Genomic DNA, 19,663 nt, shown 5'->3' on the forward strand with positions numbered 1-19,663 from the left:
TGACATTGTACAAGTTTGACTGCTGAGCTTCATTTACCCCATGATGTGCTACTGGTCGAACTACAACCTCCTTAAGTGTCTCCAAAGGCTGGGCTAGGGCCTCCTGAGGACTTGTAGTTTCTAGTTCCTCAGGGGCCTCTGAAGGCTGAGATGGAGCCTCCTGCTGAAGTGGAGGTGGTTCTACCTCTTCAGTGGGCTCTGGATGCTGAGCCCGGGCCTCTGCCTGGGGTGAAAAAGATTCAACCTCCTCAGGGGTCTGTGGATGCTGAGCAGGGGCCTCTTGCTGGGGTAAAGATTCAGCCTCCTCAGTGAGCTCTGGATGACGAGTTTGGGCCTCCTGCTGGGATGGAGAAATTTCAGCTTCCTCAGAGGGCTCTGGAGGTTCATCTGGGCTCCCCAGAAAATCCGTAGGTAGGCTCTCCTCAGGGTAAAAGGCATCCATCCATACTGGGATCTAAATAATCACCCTGCAACTGTTGTTCTAGACCCTGAGTTTTTTTTTCAAATTGGCCTGCAGTTCCAACAACTTTGGCAAGCCGTTGATGCTGAACTAGATCTTTCTTCAGGTTTGGGGGTGAAACAATAAACTTCACTGGTTTTGAGCTCTTACTACCTAGAGGTGGAACAAGTATTTCAAATGATTGGTGACCTTCAGCCTGATCTAGACCTATGTTTTTAGTCTTACTTTTGTGTCAAGAAGGCAGAACCAAGGCCTGATTCTGATTCCAATCCAGCACTGGAACTTTCTCTGGGAGCTTTTGATGTTGGGTTTGCTTGTTATTCAGATCCTGATGTGGAACAGCAAACTGATCTGGCCCTGTAGGCAGCTCTCCAACCGAATCCGTGTCCGCGTATGGAACCTCAGTCTCAGTCAACTCCTGATGAGGCGGGGCCAACATCTGGACTGGAGACGAGGACGTCAAGTAATTAAAGCCCCCGGCTTCTGCCAGGGTGTAAGGGCATGGGGCAATTTGGGAGGGGGGTCTGAGGCGTGTGAAGACCAAGCCTCGGTCAGCCGCGGGGGGGGTTGGGGGTCACCTGGACGGGGCCCAGGGCCCACTCCGGAGGCTGAAATGCCTGGACTAGAAGCCACAGTTGTTGCCACGTGAGGAAGAGCCGTGGCAACCAAAGGCGCAGCCGGGACATAACACGCGGCGGCTCCCAGGCGCAGTGACCCAGGCCACTGAGGAGCCGGAGCCACATCCTGCGTCCGAGCTGAACCGCTATGCCAGCGCCGACGCCAGGGCTCACGTTAGCAACCGCGCGCCCCTCCCCCACCTAACGTCCCACCCGTTATTTATGACGTGTTTAGTTCCGCCACCTTTATTAGGTTCGTGCGGAGATCCAATCCGCGCCACCAGAGTGGGCCTTTTTCCCAGAGTCCCCAGGGCGCAAGCCATCCTTCCCCTTGCAAAGGCGACAATTACCTCCTGCCGGGCCCTCTTCCCAAGCCCTCCCTGCCCTCCCTGGCCCCAAACAACGAGGCGGGATTTGAGCTGGAGACCCGAGTGGCCCCAAACTCCAGCGGCCCAGGGGTGGAGGGGGGTTGGGAAGGATGCAGAGCTTCCCAAGGAAACCGCAAGACCTGGCATTCTGGGAAATTCAAAAGTGCTAGTCCAGTTCAGGCAATCTGAACTCTTCCTCCTCAAAGCTCAAGTCTGAGAGGCATTCTTCCTCCCTTTGGCCACACGGCTGACAAGAAAAGTAGCTGACCTGCAAAATGAGCACCAGTTAGGGTGGCGGGAGGGGAGCACACCTTACAGTTATTCTAAAATGTTGCCATTTCCTCCAAACGCTCAGTATTCACGTCTCATTATTAATTCACCACTCTATTATTAGCGGTTACCACTGAATCAGTGATGACTCCAGAACTTCTGTAGGAGGGGTTTGGGGCAGGTGAGCAATTCATTCTGGGAAAGAGAGTCTAAAACCAAGTGTATGGCCCTTTACGTTAGCATGGGAAAACTTCCCCCATCCCACCTTGTCTCAACAGAGCCGTTAATCTAGAAAAAACTACAGTGTCGCTTTTCAGAGGTCTACCCTGTGTGCACACATGGAGAAGACACTTAGAATGTTAAAGTCAGCATGGTAAGTAATTTTCTTGAAATACTGTAACTAGCATCCAGTTTACTTTCTTCACAGTCCTTTTCATAATCTATTTAATTTTAGTCCTTTTTAATTGTCTGGTACACCTTTAACACCTAAACTCCAAGAGAGAAGGAGCTTCATCTTATTTCCAGTGCCTAGCACATAATGGTTTCTAAATGGAACTGATTCCAAGATTGGCCTCATTCAGGAATGGATCTGTTGTTATAATCAGCTTTCCGAAATCTTTAGTATCAATAAGGAGTCCTTTCCTCTCACATTTCACAGGAAGCTAGACTTCTTAAAGCCCAAACATGGAAACGTTTGAAGTTTCCTTGACTGATTTAAATTGAATTAAATTAATTATTTTGTACAGGAAAAACTTTCAAAATTTTTACATTTTTCAGACCATAACCACCTTTTCTTTCTCTACTTTCTTCCCTTCAAAACAAACTTTGCAACATTGGGGTGAGTTAAATAATCAGAAATCTAGCCCCAAATTAAACTCTCAATGACATGAAACACATTTTTTGCTCCTTTTTAATAAAAATCCTATATGCAGTACATTAATGTTTTCTTTTAGAAATTACGTTGACAACTTAATCCCTAATTCGAGGCATCCATATAATTGATTTACAGAAAGGTTCTTCCGCAAAATATTTAACACCAGATATATATGAGATGCTGAGATCTGGGTAATATACCTTACTTGAAAGGCATGAATAGTTTTTAAACACTGTAGCATAATCACACTTAAGGCCGTAGTTACTTTGTTCCCAAATCCCTGCAATTCTATTTGAGGGGAGTTCTAAAAGGCCTGTGTCTTCTCCTGTGTCCACAACTGTAGACGTACACTGATGGCCCTCAATCCTGCTCTCCAAACTTCAAATAAGGGGCCAGAGACAAGGCTCGGGACTTGGAGAAGTCCTAGAAATTCCCTGCCTCAAAAGCAGTTTCAGAGTTTCACATTTTCCGAAGGTTGACAGAGCTGAGTAGACATGCCAAAGTCTTCCAGATCCTGCTGGTTGTTTTGAATTATGGCTACACTGGCTGTGTATCCCCTTGAGTTTTTATCTCCACATACTTGAATTAAATCCTGTTGTTCCTCTTCGGTTCTAGCATCTGTGACCTCTTCACAGGGTCTATATGCCACAGCTATTTTACCACTTTCTGAAATAAAGTTAACAAGGATCAATTCAGAAGTTTTCTTGTTCTAAAACTTCCTGTATACAATGGTAGCACCCAATAATTAGACATTCTTTTGATTTCTAAAAGCAGAAAATAAGAGCATTTTCCTAGAAGTGCCCTCATCTGACACTTCAGTTTTTATCATAATTATTTGTGAAAAAATATATAAGAAGTGTCAACTTTGGTTCAAAAACCTTTATGATCTTAGAAATAAGAACTAAGGAATAATGACATAGGAATTAAAAGCTGTGGAAACAAAAATGTTCAATCACAATACAATTAAATAGGAAGGCATTAGGTGGGGGTCAAAGTGAATTCAAACCTGGGATAGGTACCACTGGACTACAATAGATACTTCATATTAGAAGCAAGGCAAGTGCCTACTCCTTGGGACCAAAATTCTACTAGATACAATGAACAAAGCTTTGGAGACAGAGACAGAGAGAGAGGGCATTTGAACCCTCTACTGGCAGAAACTGGCCCATGTGCCTTTTGGACAATACAGCTTTCCTCAAGGCAAGCTAGAGCCACCAGGCTTTTTGGTCTAAGGAGTTTTGAGTACATATAAGGAATACCTTTGCATATTAGGGACAAACAACCCAGACATTTAGTTTGGTTCTTAGAGGTTGTTACCCAGAGTTGACAGCTGATGGAGATTCTGCCTGATGACCAGGGAAGTCAAACATCACTGGAAGGACTGCTCAGGCTGGAAGGCCAAGACCAATCCAGGGTCAACTCTTACAAGCAAATAAGGTCTCTGACAACGTAGCTAGGATTTCTCAGTCTCTAAGCCTCCAGGGCTGTGAAGCAGGGGAGCAATTCTGTTCCGGGAATCTACTAATCATAAAGTTTCCTTTGGGCACAGCCTGTCACATTCTCACCGCTGTATAACTAACTCGATAGGCAACACAGTCAATGCTATTCAGTAGCATGACCACTTTCAAGGCTCACAAAAACGTAGCCGATTATTATATAAGAATCATATTCACCCAATATATCAGAAATGAAAACTGAAATTAATGGATTCCAAAAACATAATCTAATAAACTCTTCAACAAGAAAACAACAATGATAATAATAATAGTCAATATATTTTGTCTCCTTACTATGTTTCAGGCATAGTTCTAAGCTTTTGACATTCATCATCTCATTTACTCTTACAATATCCCCCATTAGGTGATAAGCTGAATTACTAACCCTATTTGCAGATAAAGAAATTGCAGCTTAGAGACGTTAAACACCTTCAAATGTCTCTGGCTAGGAAAATCTAAAATTGCAACAACAACAACAAAAAATTCTAAGAGACAAAGTTAGGACTCAAACACAGGTGTCCAAGGCTTATAATCACTACACTATTCTGTATGATAAGCAAGCAATTGAGGCAGAACTGGATCAAACACTTTCTGTATGAACTGAGGCAAGTCATTCTACATCTAAACACCGGGGACAATAATAGTTGCTGTCGTTTTTCTCATAAATGCCACAAAGAACAAATTTAAGACTGCTGCTGTGAAAGCATCTGGTGAATGAAAGAATACGTAATGTTTTAGATAACCATTATTTTCATCCAATCAACTTTTCAAATAAGTTGATTTGCTCACTGAAACTGAAGCACTTCAAGGACAATCAAAAAGGTCTTACCTAAAACCACAATCAGCAGTTTCCGGAATGCATCTGTCATAGCCTTCTGAATAGCAAGCTTCTGGGTTACCTTCCTTTTCATAAGGAATGATAATGACCCTAAATCCAACCAAAACAGATGAATTTTAAATGCCTATCTGAATAACTGATTTCTAGGTTATGTGTTTAAAACTAAAAATGCATCTGTCATTCTTAGATCATTATCTTAGTGATTAAGGGCAGGCACAACACTGGGGTACGGTTGAATGTCTCTGTTGTAGGTATACCCTGGCATGGCACATTTTTACTGCTCAGATCTGTTCTGGAAGTTCCTAAAATACTCGATGGGAAATGCAAACCAAGAACGTGGCACAAATCTCATTTTACTCACAGATTTCAAACGGACAAGCTGAGGCTACACTGCTACAGACCCTGCTCTCCTGTGCATAAAGGGCTGGATTCATACAGTGAGATAGATTTGGTGGTAGTGCAGATGATCTGGCCTCTCCTCAACCATCACCCACTCAGGTGGATGGTGGAGCCTCCTCCACTCCATTCGCTAACAGTTCTGCCTCTGACGTAAAACCCTAAGCCCAAGTGCCATGGATTCTAGGAAAAAACTCAAGTACCAATGGGAATCCCCTTTCTAGGGATCTACATTTACCTTTTCCACTCAGGCCCTTCTATAGGAGGCAAAGGACTGAACATTTACACAAGAGTTTATTTCAATCTTTAGACAATGATTGGGCGGGCTGGCAGTGGCGGGCTGCACAGGCTCCCGGGAGGGGAGGTGTGGATAGTGACCTGTGCTTGCACACAGGCTTCTTGGTGGCTGCAGCAGCAGCCTTAGCTTCCCATGCCCGTCTCTGGGGTCCGCGCTGATAGCCGCAGCTCGCGCCCCTCTGTGGAGCTCCTGAAAGCGGCGCTCCTAATCCTCTCTCCTCACGCACCAGGAAACAAAGAGGCAAGAAAAAGTCTTTTGCCTGTTCGGCAGCTCCAGACCTTTTCCCGGACTCCCTCCCGGCTAGCCGTGGTGCACTAACCCCCTCAGGCTGTGTTCACGCTGCCAACCCCAGTCCTCACCCTGCGATCCGACCTCCGAAGCCCGAGCCTCAGCTCCCAGCCCCGCCCACCCCGGCGGGTGAGCAGACAAGCCTCTCGGGCTGGTGAGTGCTGGTCGGCACCGCTCCTCTGTGTGGGAATCTCTCCGCTTTGCCCTCCGCACCCCTGTGGCTGCGCTCTCCTCCATGGCTCCGAAGCTTCCCCCCTCCGCCACCCACAGTCTCCACCTGCGAAGGGGCTTCCCAGTGTGTGGAAACCTTTCCTCCTTCACAGCTCCCTCCCACTGGTGCAGGTCCCATCCGTATTCTTCTGTCTCTGATATTTCTTTTTTCTTTTGCCCTACCCAGGTACGTGGGGAGTATCTTGCCTTTTGGGAGGTCTGAGGTCTTCTGCCAGCGTTCAGTGGGTGTTCTATAGGAGCAGTTCCACGTGTAGATGTATTTCTGATGTATCTGTGGGGAAGAAGGTGATCTCCGCATCCTACTCTTCTGCCACCGTTTCCTCTCTCTAACAAGCTTCTTTGAGAGTGCAAATATTTCCAGTCTTAACTCTCTAAATAACTTACATATTACTGTGGAATTTTTACATCACTAGTTCTTTCTTAAATGTCTATTTCCATTTTGAACAGGGTGTAGTATAGAAATATAGTCATAAAAATTCAAATAATACAAATAAAGTCAAAGCATTGTTAATTCTTTTTTGATGTGTTTGTGCATCTTCCTCCGTCACTAGTTTATGAGCTCCTTAAGTGCTTGAAGGAACCATATATTATTCTTTCCTTGTTACCAGAAACAAGCATAGATCTTGGCATATAATAGAGGAGTGATGGTCTGTTGACTGAGTGAATGAATGAGTACATAAGAAAATGAAATTACTTTCTCCAACTGAAGCTGCCTGCTGGGAAGGAGAAATGAAGACTAATTTCTAAATGTTGAGTGTCGCAACATTTAAAACAGGGAGGCTAGGCCCTGTACGGTGAGTAATAACGGAGCTGTCCTGGACAATTAGGAAGCTTCAGAAGGGCTCTGAGCCCCTGGGTAGTAGAGACAGTTGACATCTGGGATAACCTTGCCACAGTTCTTGCTGGCAAACATTTCCCTTCGTGCTACTGAGAAAAACTCAGATACATTAGGCCTTTCCTTCATTTTATTTGAAGATGTTATTCTCTTGTCTGTATTTATAAAAAATACAGGGAAAAAAGATAAGAAATATGTATACCTTCCAATGAATAAAAGAACACATAATCGGAACTTCCCTGCTGGTGCAGTGGTTAAGACTCCATGCTCCCAATGCAGGGGGCCCGGGTTCGATCCCTGGTCAGGGAACTAGGTCTCGCGTGCATGCTGCAACTAAGAGTTCGCACGCCTCAGTTAAGGAGCCTGCGAGCCACAACTAAAGGAGCCTGCCTGCTGCAACTCGGGAGCCCACGTGCCGCAACTGGGGAGCCCTTGAGACGCAACTAAGGAGCCCGCCTGCTGCAACTAAGACCCGGTGCAACCAAATAAATAAATAAATAAAATTTAAAGAGAACGCATAATTAAAGTAGGTAACAATTTCGGGGGTGTGGGTAGTAAACTAAGGCTCTGCATTAAATAAAGAAATCTAACACGAATGCCCTTTCCTCTCAACTCTATAGTGACTTGTAGAACATTTTCTTCATTACTCTATCAGTGACGGGCTTTATGCTGTGAAAATCTCAGAACCTAAGCTTATGGAATGGTCTTAATGTCCAATATAAGAAAAGAACTCATTACTCACAACTGATACCAAGTAACTGTCTCATAATCTTTCCAGGACCATCTGTAATATCTGAGTGGTTATGTGAAATGGTCGCAGGGTCCGCAAATTAAAGAATGTCTGAGACAAAAGCATTTCAATCCCAGGGAGTACAGCCAGGATTGAAGAGGGTGTTAAACAGGGTACAGAAGTGGGAGGTAGTGCACCTGGAGTCACATCTGAGGAGAGTTCTCAGATTCAATAAAGGTGAAATCAGTGAGTAAAGAAATATGGGTGCGAATAGGCAGCAAGGTCAGTGGGAAGTAGCCAGAGCAAGAAGCCAATCACAGAAGACACACAATTATAAAGTGAAAGGTCTGGGAAATCGAAGCCTCACTCACTTATTCAGAGGAATTGAAAAGGTCCTTGAAAAAGGAATGGTGGCTGAATGGAGGCACATAATGAAATGTTAATTCTGGGGAAGTAAAATTGGATGGCATGTTAATATGGAATAAGGTTTCTACAATGCATTAAAGAATATTTTAACCATTTTCTGGAATCTGAAGGGAGTTCTGAATAGGCAGTTTGAGAGTGATGATGATGATGAAGCCTCCTTTACGTTACATCTGACAAAAGTTTGTCAAGCTCGGGACTTCCCTGGTGGCACAGTGGTTAAGAGTCCACCTGCCAATGCAGGGGACACGGGTTCGATCCCTGGTCCGGGAAGATCCCACATGCTGCAGAGCAACTAAGCCCGTGTGCCACAACTACTGAGCCTGTGCTCTAGAGTCCGTGAGCCACAACGACTGAAGCCCGCGTGCCTAGAACCCGTGCTCCGCAACAAGAGAAGCCATCGCGATGAGAAGCCCACGCACCGCAACGAAGAGCAACCCCCGCTCGCCGCAACTAGACAAAGCCGGCGCGCAGCAACAAGACCCAACGCAGCCAAAAATTAATTAATTAATTAATTTAAAAAACAATTTGTCAATCTCACAGATTTAAAATCCACATAAAAGTAACTATAAGGAAGACTCTTGTGAAGATTTCTTAAATTAAGGGGCAGCATAAACTGACATAGTGTTTAACATCAGTTAAGTTTGGGTTTGGCCACTAGTTTCCACATTTACTGTCATGAACCTTAAGTAAGTCACTTAACCATCCTGAGTTCGAGTTTCTTCATGTAAAAAAAAGAAAGAAAGAACTGGGGAACTGCGGCATCAGTGGAGCAGTGCATCTCAGAGCATTCTGTACACCACAGTGCTGTACAAACACTGGCCTTTTTTTCTTTTTTTCCCCCCTGGGATCTTAGTTCCCGGACCAGGGATTGAAGCCGGGCCCTCAGCAGTGAAAGTGCAGAGTCCTAACCGCTGGACCGCCAGGGAATTCCCGATGGCCTATTAGTTTTAAATTCAGCACTTCATCCCAGTAGAGCGAGGAATTCCACATTTGGACCCACCTTCACTGGAGATGTCTGAAAAAGCTGCTTCTGGTCTCATGCCTTTTGGGCTCTGTGGGCATCCCTTGCTGAATAAACTTTGATGATGGCATAGAACCCAGGACCGGCCACTGCTGCATTTGGGAAGACTCGGACCGAATACTGAAGGCCAAACTGGGAGAAGACTGTGAACAGAGAATGCTGTAGGGTGGTCCCATGCTAAGTAAGTGCAGGAAATTTCACGCCCAGGAAGCCAAACCGCCCGTTCCCTTCTATTCCCCCAGCCCTTTGCCGCAGGCAACTGTGGTGAGCCTGCAACCCCAAACACTTCTCATTTCAGGAACAAGTTTCCCTCTGAAATCCTAAGCTTCGAGAAGCATGAGGAGGCAATGCCGTCTGCTGGCAACTATCTCTCAAAAATCTGTGGGGGCGAGCTGACTGCTCAGGTCGGCTCTAGAACTAAGATTCCTCTCAGCACAGACCACAGGCAGATGAGGTGCTGAAGCAGTACCCCGGGGCGCCCAGTTACTGGGGAGCGGGGTGGCTTCCTCCACCCCTCCTTCCGCCCCGGCTCGGCTCACTTGCAAGGCCTCGGCCGTGGGTCCAGAGCTCAGCTCCCACACCAGCAAGGTTTTGTCACCCACGATGGGAACCACAAAAGGCACCAAAGACACCATCTTACCGTTACCGTGAGTGCGCGGCTCGGGGCGCAAACGGATTGCGCCTGCGCACGCGCGCACGCGCCCTCGCTGTTTACAAACGGAAGCCTGAGGGGCGGAGCCAGCTTGGTGGCAGTGGGACGAGGGCGGTGCTCGGGCCTCTCCTTCGCTCCTCCCACTCCGGGCTTGTCTCTGCCTCTTGTTCCCCTTCTGCAACCCCTGCGCACAGAAGTCTTGGAGTTTAGCACTTCTACTCAAATGTATTTTTAGCGTAGAGTCCAAAGTGTGAGTTTACAGGATCGAATGGTGCAGACATCTTTATAGCAGCTGGCTTCATCTTCAAACTCCCAGAGAGGACTAGAGTACTAAATAGTTAGCGCTAACTATCCACTGAACTTTAAAAATTTAGATTTCCCGCCTCTGTGTGAGAAATGACCACCAAAGATGCAATCCTTCGACTTGAGTGTTTTCATGAGTCTTAAATATGCAAATCAAGGTATAACTCATTAAAGCCATCAACAGTCTAGTATGAAACTCTTAAAAAGCTGGTTTCTAGCCCATTTTCCTAAAGTACCCCCAAATCACCGAGCACATTTCTCCATCCCCACCACGACTTTCTCCACCTCAATATATCAGACCCTTAGCCCCACCCATTACCTACTTCTGAGCTCTTTTACTTCAAAAATTGTTGACTTTGGAGGAATTACTTGGATCTTGATACTGTTTCAAACCAATAACTATAGATTTATTATCCATATCATTATCCATTGCATTCATTGTATGTATCCATTTATTCATTGTATCCATTATCTGTGTGTGGAGAAGATCCATAATCTTCTCCAGAGCGATTATGAACACCTCATGAACAATATTTACAGATTTATCATCCTTTTTCTAGTACCTAGCACACTCATACTCCATTAGGTACTCAAATATACTTGGGATTAATCCGTTGCGGAGCACGGGCTCTAGGCAAGCGGGCTTCAGTAGTTGCAGCACGAGGGCTCAGTAGCTGTGGCTCGCAGACTCTAGAGCACAGGCTCAGTAGTTGTGGCACACAGCCTTAGTTGCTTCGCGGCATGTGGGATCTTCCCGGACCAGGGCTGGAACCCATGTCCCCTGCATGGGCAGGCGGATTCTTAACTACTGCGCCACCAGGGAAGTCTGGAAGGCGGATTCTTTACCACTGGACCATCAGGGAAGTCCCAGGATCAGCCTTTTAAAGAAGCATCCCAGAGATGTTTGACTGTAGAGGTCCACAGACCATATTTTGAGAAATGATATTTCCCTATGCACATCTTTCCTCTGGCAGCCCTTTAGAATGGCAGCTATGTTCTCTCCGATGCTGCACTGCCTGCAGTCTACCCAGCTTTCATTCCAGTGAGAACATTCCAGAGACCAACTAAGGATCAACTCCAGGTGTTTCTCCAGTCACCTCTGGGGCTGACTGCATGTCACCAGCAATCAGTACCTCACCTGCTGCCCAACTACAGTGACACCTTCCAGATTTGTGACTCAGCTAGCTCTCCACCATGTTATTCTATGTGGACACCACCCCCCTTTTACAAAGCCTTGGACACCCATCAGCCTGTAAAAAAAAAAAAAGGAGTAGGGTTCCAGGACTCCTCCAAGTACAGGTGGTGCCTCCTCACCATACCTGTATACGGACGCATGTTGGATAGTGTTGGTTTGCTCTTGACACCCATTTCTACTCCCTTCTCTGCAGGTGCTAGAGGCCTGGGAACCATATTTCACAGATCCCCTCGACAGCAGGGTTCTGCCAATAAAATGTACTTGTGTGAAATTTGGAAGGTGGAAAGCAGATGGAAATCATTTTTTCCTCCTCTGCAGCAGACTCCATATTACCCATCTAGTCACCACCCTTGGGGCTTTGGGGCTGCAATGACCTCATCAGCGGTTTCCCAAAGTTTCCTGACTTCTGAGTGGCAGCAGCAGTTTTGAGTCTATGGAAAGCCGCTGTGGTAAAGTAACCTGAAGGCTAGTGCTGCAATGTCCCCCATCCCCAACTTTCACCACCATTAACCCCCTCAATGATAAGCACCAACTGTTTGGATATAATCTTTCTTTCTTTCTGGCTTTTTTTTTGCTTGAAATATCTAGAGTGCTTTCTATTTTCTTGTCTATGCTAGTTTTAAAATATGTCTGCAAATTCTTTGACTCTTCTTTCTTCAAAAGGTGGAGTCTAAATCCACTCCTCTTGAATGTGAGCTGGAACGAGTGACTGACCTCTAACCATGCTATGTGGCAGAAGTGGTGCTATGTGCCTTCTGAGGCCAGGCCATAAGAGGAATAACCTCTGTCTCTCTCTTGGACAGCTCCCTCTGGAGGAAGCCGGCCATCATGTAGTGAGGACATTCAATCAAGTAGCAGGTGGACAGACAGGTCCATGCAGGGAGGAAATGAGGCCTCCCTCTAACAACCAGCACCACCCTGGCAGCCAGGTAAGGGAGTGAACCATCTTGGAAGTGGACCCTGCAGCCTCAGTCCAGCCATCAGATGACCGCAGCCCTGGCCGATATCTTGAGGAACTCGTGAGAGACCCAGAGCCAGAACTGCCCAAGATATTCCCCTAAAGGCTTGACTCAGAAATTGTGAGGAATAAATGTTTATTGTTGTTTTGAGCCACTATTTTGGTGTGATCTTTTACGTACCACCAGATAATCAATACACTGTCTGATTCAGGGGTTGAACCAGACAGACTTGAGACTCTCAGTATTTTGAACTGGCATATTAATGAATGATGCCCTCGTAACGGTTGGGGACTTCGGTCATGGGCTCCAAGTCGTTTCCTCTACCACAATACTTTTTTTTTTTTTCAATAAGTATACCACAGCTCTAATACTGTTGGACTTTATTTTTAAAAGATGTAAATGACTAATCCTATCCCAGGGTTTCATTTGGGAACACAGTTTTTTTTTTTTTTTTTTCCCACACACACACACTGTATTTTATTTTTACAAGAGATAAATAGACTGACACCAAGCATTGTACATGGATGACCACAACAAAAGCAACAATGATTGCAATTACCAAACATGAAACACACTCATACTATGTCATAATATTGACATTCAGTCCAGTAATCCTCCGCTGTAACAGCTCCGTTACTTTGCAGTGAAAATTGATTTGTATATTCTTTGCCTCTGAGTCCTCGTGGGATTTTTTTTTTTTTAATTCAAACAGAAAGTCACAAAAATTATACTCATCTTCATCAGTTCACTCAGTGCCATGTAATTAATTTTTTTTTTCCATCTTGATCTTTTGTTAGCACTTTTATGAGTTCATCAGTTTTTCATTAGAGTTCTGAAAATGCTTATTCATTCAGTTCAGCAGTACAGTCAGTTACCAGAAACCTGTACTTGTCAGAGTCTTTTCCATGAATTTCTTGAAGATGAAACCCTTTTATAGGAACATATTTGCAAAAGCATCGGAGTACACCCAGAACTGTCTGTAAATGACAAAAGACTTAAAAATGACCACGGTTAAAGATTTGATGAAAGTTCGTAATAATGCAGTTGACAAGAAAATTAGTTATTTCTGAGATATACATTTTAAAATAATAACTAGGATTATGACTTATTATACCAGAACATATAAGATTTTTAGAAATTTCATGTAATGTCTGAAACATTTATATTAACATATTTCCATACAAATAACCCAATGAAAGTTTAGTATTAGTTGTTTTGTTTGTTTGTTTGTTTATACTGCAGGTTCTTAGTCATCAATTTTATACACATCAGTGTATACATGTCAATCCCAATCGCCCAATTCAGCACACCACCATCCCCACCCCACCGCAGTTTTCCCCCCTTGGTGTCCATATGTCTGTTCTCTACATCTGTGTCTCAACTTCTGCCCTGCAAACCGGCTCATCTGTACCATTTTTCTAGGTTCCACATCTACCACAATACTTACCATGCCAACAACCCACAGATTTTCCTGGGCACGAAATTCCTCAACCCCCTACTGTGCAAATATACAGTAGGGTTTTATTGTTCGGGGGGTGGGGAACTTAAAAGCAGAACAATAACAGGGTGCACTCAATCCCTCAAGCTTTCAGAGAAGCGGATTAGACCAGACTTAGCTGGACTGTGTGCCCCATGACCAGAGTTCCCGTAGAGAAGGAGCCAGCCTGGAGTGCGTCACAGTTACAGGGATGGTGAGGCAGGGAACGTCTATACTACTAACAGTGGCAACTGCTTGGTGACAGAAATGGTCGCAGTAGGAGGGGGAGCCTATTTTTTCCATTGAGCTCGCTGGTACCTGCTGAGCTAGCTTTTTACTGAGCTACTGAAAGGGGAAAGGAATGAGTGTCCAGGACTATCCGAATTATTTCTCATCACCTTCTGGATTCCCAACACCTCACTGATCTCCATTCTCAGGTTACATTTGGACCTTATCATCATCTGGAATTTGTCATAAAAAATCTTAAATGTACAATCTTTCATTCTCTGAACATAAGCTCTTGTCCTTTCAGTTCTCACTCATGTGTATCCAGCGTACATGCTCTTCAGTTGCATCAAAACCTCTGGTCTGGTGCCCCATTTCCTCCCAGTTCCTACTTGGTCTAAACACCCAAGCTGACCTCTCGGCCTCTCTACTTTTAGGCCACCATCAAAGTACTCTTTATAAAACTCAAGCTTGGTCATGTCTCTTCTCTGTTTAAAACATTGTAGTTTGTGCTCTCTTTGGTCAAGGCCATGTGCCTTGACCAGGCCCTTTGGCATTGGGTCTCTGCCCTCCCGCACAGCCTCACCTACTGCCCTTTCCTGCTTGTGCTTCATGCTTGGGAACACCAGACTGCACACGCTTCAACCCCACCCAAGGTTTCATGCTTCTTGCCTCTGTACTGTCCTCCATCTAGAATGCCTTTCCTTCATCTCGTCCTCCCAAGAAACTTCTTTTTGGCTTTCTTCTTCTTCCCCTCCTCTAAGCCATCCCTCACATTTACTCCTTTCCAGCCAACCAAGAGCTGAACCACTTCTTGGTACACTGCCATTGTCATGTCAACACACTGTCTTCTATGTATAATATATCTTCAGGTGTCTGTGCCTCCTCTCAGTCTTAAGGCCCCACAAGAGAAGGGACTTTGTCCTAATCAACTCTTTCCCCAGCACCAGCCACAGTGTCTGGCATATAATCCAGGCCCAGATCAAGTTCTACCTTTTTCATGGACCCTCCTAGTTTCCTAACCTTCCCTCCTCGGAATCCTACAATTTTCTTCTCTGTATCATTTTTGCCCTAATCGTATATTGTCTCATTTCATTATCTTTTAAAAAGTGGCTAATTTCTCTGACAGATTTCATTGGAATCAGAATTTGCATTCATTTAGTAGCTGTTGGCCTTGTATCTCCCTCTCCCCTTCTATCTCACAGGTCTCAGTAAGGAGTTGGGCTCTGAGCTAGTTTGTCCATCATAAGATGGTGACAGAGGCAGCCCCAGGCGGCCATGTTTTGTACCACCTGACCCTGGGCACCCCTCCTGCTTCTGGGCCACAGCCAGGGATGAGTCCCTGATCCAAGGAGAGACAGCTCACTCACAGGCTGGCCAGGTGAAGTCTCTGGCTCTGGCAAAAACACTGCCCAATCTCGGTCAAGCTGGGCCAAGCAGAATCTTACTCTTGGGAATTTTAATTTAGAAATATGGTAGGGCAGCATTTGAGACTAATAAAAAATTGTGCAAATCTGAGGTAGTATGATACAAAAAATATTATCTAAGCCTCATTTATGTACCAACTTTGAAATAATGGAAATATCCCAAACTAGGAACCTGGAGCTACCTGGAATCCTGGTCCACACTTTGGGAAGCCCAGCAGTACAAGGATCTCTACCCCTGGTTTCTCGTCAGCTCCCTGTCTTTGTGACCACCTCTCTTACTGAAATCAGACCCCCACTCATTACAGAGTTTGAGCGGGCATGGGGACTTTCCGCTCTTGTGACCTAATAGTGTAACCGAAGTGCCTAGTACTGCACCTGGTCCACAGCAGGTGCTCAATAAACAGCAGCTGCCTCCTTCTCCTCATTATCATCATTGTTATCAACTCTTTGGTGGCAAACACAGCTTATACTTCTCTGCATCCCTGTTGCAGTCTAACAGTTCTGGGCTCCAACCTTAACTCACACTTTTGGACGTGGGGCCTTGGGTCCTTGAGCAGGTTACCTACATTCTTTAAACCCTGTTTCCTATCTGTCAAACGAGGATAACAAGATATGCTTCCACGGACTGTTGGGCTAAATAAGACCATAAGGTGCCTAACCCAGGGCTTGGCACCAAGCAAGCAAGTGGTAAATGTCAGCTGCTGCTGCTTCCTATTGTTAGTAGTATTAGTCATGCGCCTTAAACACAGTAAATACTTGTTGGCTCACTGAAGTCACCGCCCAGAGAAAAACACTTGTTTTTCTTTGTCAGTAAGAACCTTTGGGAGGTGACTTGGGCAGGCACTGAGAGAACAGATGTCTCTCATGCAGCATCAGCAAACTCGTAACTCAGAAGAACTGATGGGCCGTTCACTTTGCTTGGAACCCCACCCAACCGGCAGAACCTGCTGGGCTATCTCCCAGGCCCACTGATACTCTGGGGGACCGTTTGCTATCACCCCATGGCTTGCACCGTTCTTCACCTCATATTACTAAACCACCAGCACTGTCTGTGGTCATTTTGGTAGATTATCAAATCTTGTTCATTCAGAATTTCTTTTACTCATTAATGTATTTAACTCTCACTGACTTAAGAAATGTGATTAATGACTTTCTTGGCAGGAGTGGAAGAGCCTTTGCACCTTCCGCAGGTGGCACTGTCACTATATAATCACTTGGAATCATGCAGCCCTGGGCCTGTGCTGGGTGAGGCAGGAGGTGGGTAGGTTTGGTGCTGGGCTGAGCTGGAGGGAGCCGAGCAGCACACAGCTGACCCTCAGTGGGGTCAGGAGAGGCCAGGCCCTGAGGAGGGCCGACTTGGGCAATGGCTGCTCTCACACATTCTTCTTTACCCCGTCTTTCTGGCACCTCCCTGCTAGTTATCCAAGCGTTGGGATTTCTTTTTAAAGAAAAAAAACAACCCAAAGGGAATTTTCCACCAGCTTGAAATGGTGGAGAACCCCCTACCAAGACAGGGTACACATTTGTACATGAGTTTGAGAACTCGGGAGAAAAGTCAGGCCTTGGCTCCACAGTGGAGGGAGACCCAGTGATCCAAATATTCTGGCAACCACAATGACCCTACGAGAGGGGCCAGAAGTAGATGATCCTCTATGGGCAGGAGGTCGAGCATGTTGTAAATAACTGGTACTTGATGAACCAGGAGAGAGAGCACCAGAATAAACTGTTATTTGATTTAATGATCTATGCCCCTTGAGGATGGTATGTTTTCCAGTTCCCAGGGACTGATGATACTGGGGAAACAAGGGAGGGAAGCCCCTCTTCATCCTTCTACTCATCCTCCTTTGCCCACATTTCCACTTGTGGAAGTACTGGCTACCATGAGGGATTCTAGTTTCAGCTCTGCTTCTTCTTGCAGGCCCTTGTTAGTGGTGTATAAATATTCAACTCTTTACATTTTAATTCCTTACCACATGGTTAGACTTGGCTAAGAATTTATACACTTTAGTATGAGAAAAATAAGTATTTCGCAAGCAATGCTGAGAAGCCAATATTAGAAAATAAAATTTGCAGGTGGCTTGAGGCACAACAGGGCTCACTCTGTGGCTGTCTCGTGTGCTGTCTCACTTTCCTCACCCGCCCCTTCATCAACCCAATATGCAGCCAGAAGCTTCTCTGCTGGGGCTTTGATGACTTCCCTGGGGTAAGGAGAATAATGCCAAGGCTTTTACTTTTGAAAGGAACAATTATAGTTTTCATTATTTCCTCATTTTAGAGGAGAATTTTAAATTGTCCCCAATCATTTACCCTGCATCCTTATAGAATATCTCATCCTCATCGGAAGACTCCCTGTCGTGTAGCTTCTGTGCCATGTTTTCCTTGCGTGTGGCGTTGAGAGGCCTATACATATCCCTAAGCCAAAGTGGCTGCCTTCTCCCGAAAAAGCCCTCCTGGAACACAGAAAGGGAAATATTAATTCAGCATCTCCCCTGCTTTCTCTGGCCACAGTACTATATCCCCCTCAAATTTACCTGACTCTCACCTTCCCCTGAGCTTCTCTTATGCAGCAGAAATCGAAAAAAGCCCCTTAGAGGAAAGCACACACAGTTAGTGTTACATGTCATTTTTCATCTCTCTCACAATGTGTTATCTCTGGTCTTATTAGGACTAAATGGGTACCTCAGTCCATAATCACAATGAGCAAAATCACCACAGACCCGGGATCTTGAAAATCATCCCATGCATGCTGGCCTTCCAGAAGTTCTCTGTGTCTGTCCAAAATGGCCCCCCCGTGTCTCTGGGGAGACCTTTGCCTGTGGCTTAGCATGGAGTATAGGCAGGATTTTCAGCCCCGTTAACCTTTCTTGACCCTTGGCCAAGAGCCCTCGTGCAGAGAAAACACTGCACAGCGGCGCTGGGCAGAAACACGTTACTCTCTAGATGCGCTTCACACCAGTCTGCTTCGGACTTAGTCGCACGTACAGCATTTGCTGGGGGTGTGGCTGTGGGGAGAAGGTGCTTTTATTTTCCTGGCTGCTCTATCCTATCCTATAAGTTGAATCACACCAAGAAACACCTGAACCCAACTAGCAAAATTATCTATAGCTCTCTGACTTTCATATTGCAGGCTGTCACTGAGGTGTCAGTGAATTGTGAAATCAGTTTAAAGGCCATGACCAGCAGGGAAACACAAAATACTCTTTTTGAATACAAATAGAATAGAAAAAAATCAGAGTGCACAATAAGTTAGTTTCAGAAACTACTTATGCCCATATAGTATGTGTATACTGAATTGTGACATACAACGGAGCTCACAGCCCAAGCACAGTGTGATCAGTAGAGAAGTCCTCAGTGGAAAGGGACCCTCTTCTTTTTGATAATCACTAGCAGTATGACCATGGGGCAAGATATTTTCCCTTTCTCTTTCTCCATTTCCTTATTATAAAAGGAAGAGACAAACTACTGTCTAAAGTTTCTCCCGGTTAAAATTCTATGAGGTTTGGATAAAGGGAATAGAGAGTAGGGGCCTGAAAAACAGTAGGGTGAGAAGGCAAGTTTTCTTGCCACTTTACAGAAGGGACTCATATGTTCTACCTTTCGTCAGCTTTGAGTGAGGCCAGCCCCTAAATCCCCAACCATGTGGCCCTCCCTACCGCAGAGCCTCCTAGAAGGCCTCTGGCCTGGCCTGATGCCTAGGAACCAGGCACCAGGCCAGCAGGAACAGGTACAACCAAAACCTCTCCCCGTCCACCCTCTTTCCTTAAAGGACTAGTGAAAGCAGATGAATCTGTGCCAGTCCTGTTCTAACTCAGCTTGGGCTGGGAAGCTAATTCTGCTGATAAATAAATTAGGGTAAACCATTAGGGTAATTAAACATTCTTCCTGCCTTTGGTGAGGAAATTGAAATAGATGAGTCCTAAGTTCTCCTCTAGTTGTAAAATTCTGCTTTAAAAGACCAATATTTACCTTCTGCTTCTTTTTTTATCTTCCCCTTTTGCAATTCTATGAGAATAAATCTGTTCTGAAAGAAAACATGATCATGATTATCCATTACAATTATTTCCAAATCCTTATTCATTCCTTTTTACTTTAAATCTTATCTATCCAGTGAGATGATAACTTTTTTAAGGAAAGGAATTCTACCCTGTTTAATAATCCTTTGACTCTTCCACAGTACCTAACTTAGGGTCTTGCATGCAGCTGGCGATATATTTTATTGACTGTTTTAGATAACGTTCAACAGATAATTCCTAATAAAAATTCTTAGAAGTAGGAAA

At 45.1% G+C, this 19,663-nt stretch overlaps 1 protein-coding gene, 1 long non-coding RNA gene and 1 pseudogene across 3 annotated transcripts in view; all 3 read right to left on the reverse strand.

Annotated features, from left to right (window-relative positions):
- Nucleotides 1-467: 467 nt before the first annotated feature.
- LOC133080082 (leucine-rich repeat-containing protein 37B-like) lies at nt 468-1,203 on the reverse strand (annotated as a pseudogene).
- A 408-nt stretch (nt 1,204-1,611) lies between these two features.
- LOC133080814 (RAD52 motif-containing protein 1-like) overlaps nt 1,612-19,663 on the reverse strand; it is a gene marked incomplete at its 5' end in the record, with an annotated part of 41,268 nt that continues 23,216 nt past the window's right edge. The window contains 3 exons of the mRNA XM_061176913.1: nt 1,612-1,713; nt 3,170-3,255; nt 4,915-5,013. Of these exons, the coding sequence (XP_061032896.1) occupies nt 1,612-1,713; nt 3,170-3,255; nt 4,915-5,013 (287 nt within the window). The remainder of the gene's footprint in view (nt 1,714-3,169; nt 3,256-4,914; nt 5,014-19,663) is intronic.
- LOC133080084 (uncharacterized) lies at nt 6,322-9,850 on the reverse strand. 2 transcript variants are annotated; one of them, XR_009698391.1, is made up of 3 exons: nt 9,789-9,850; nt 9,128-9,307; nt 6,322-6,407 (listed from the first exon to the last, which is right to left on the reverse strand). It is a non-coding gene; the product is annotated as an uncharacterized LOC133080084 (long non-coding RNA). The 2 variants fall into 2 exon arrangements; XR_009698392.1 differs by having other exon boundaries at nt 9,128-9,291; nt 9,789-9,833.

The sequence above is a fragment of the Eubalaena glacialis genome, chromosome 19, assembly GCF_028564815.1.
Source record: "Eubalaena glacialis isolate mEubGla1 chromosome 19, mEubGla1.1.hap2.+ XY, whole genome shotgun sequence".
In the NCBI taxonomy this organism is placed as follows: Eukaryota; Metazoa; Chordata; class Mammalia; order Artiodactyla; family Balaenidae; genus Eubalaena; species Eubalaena glacialis.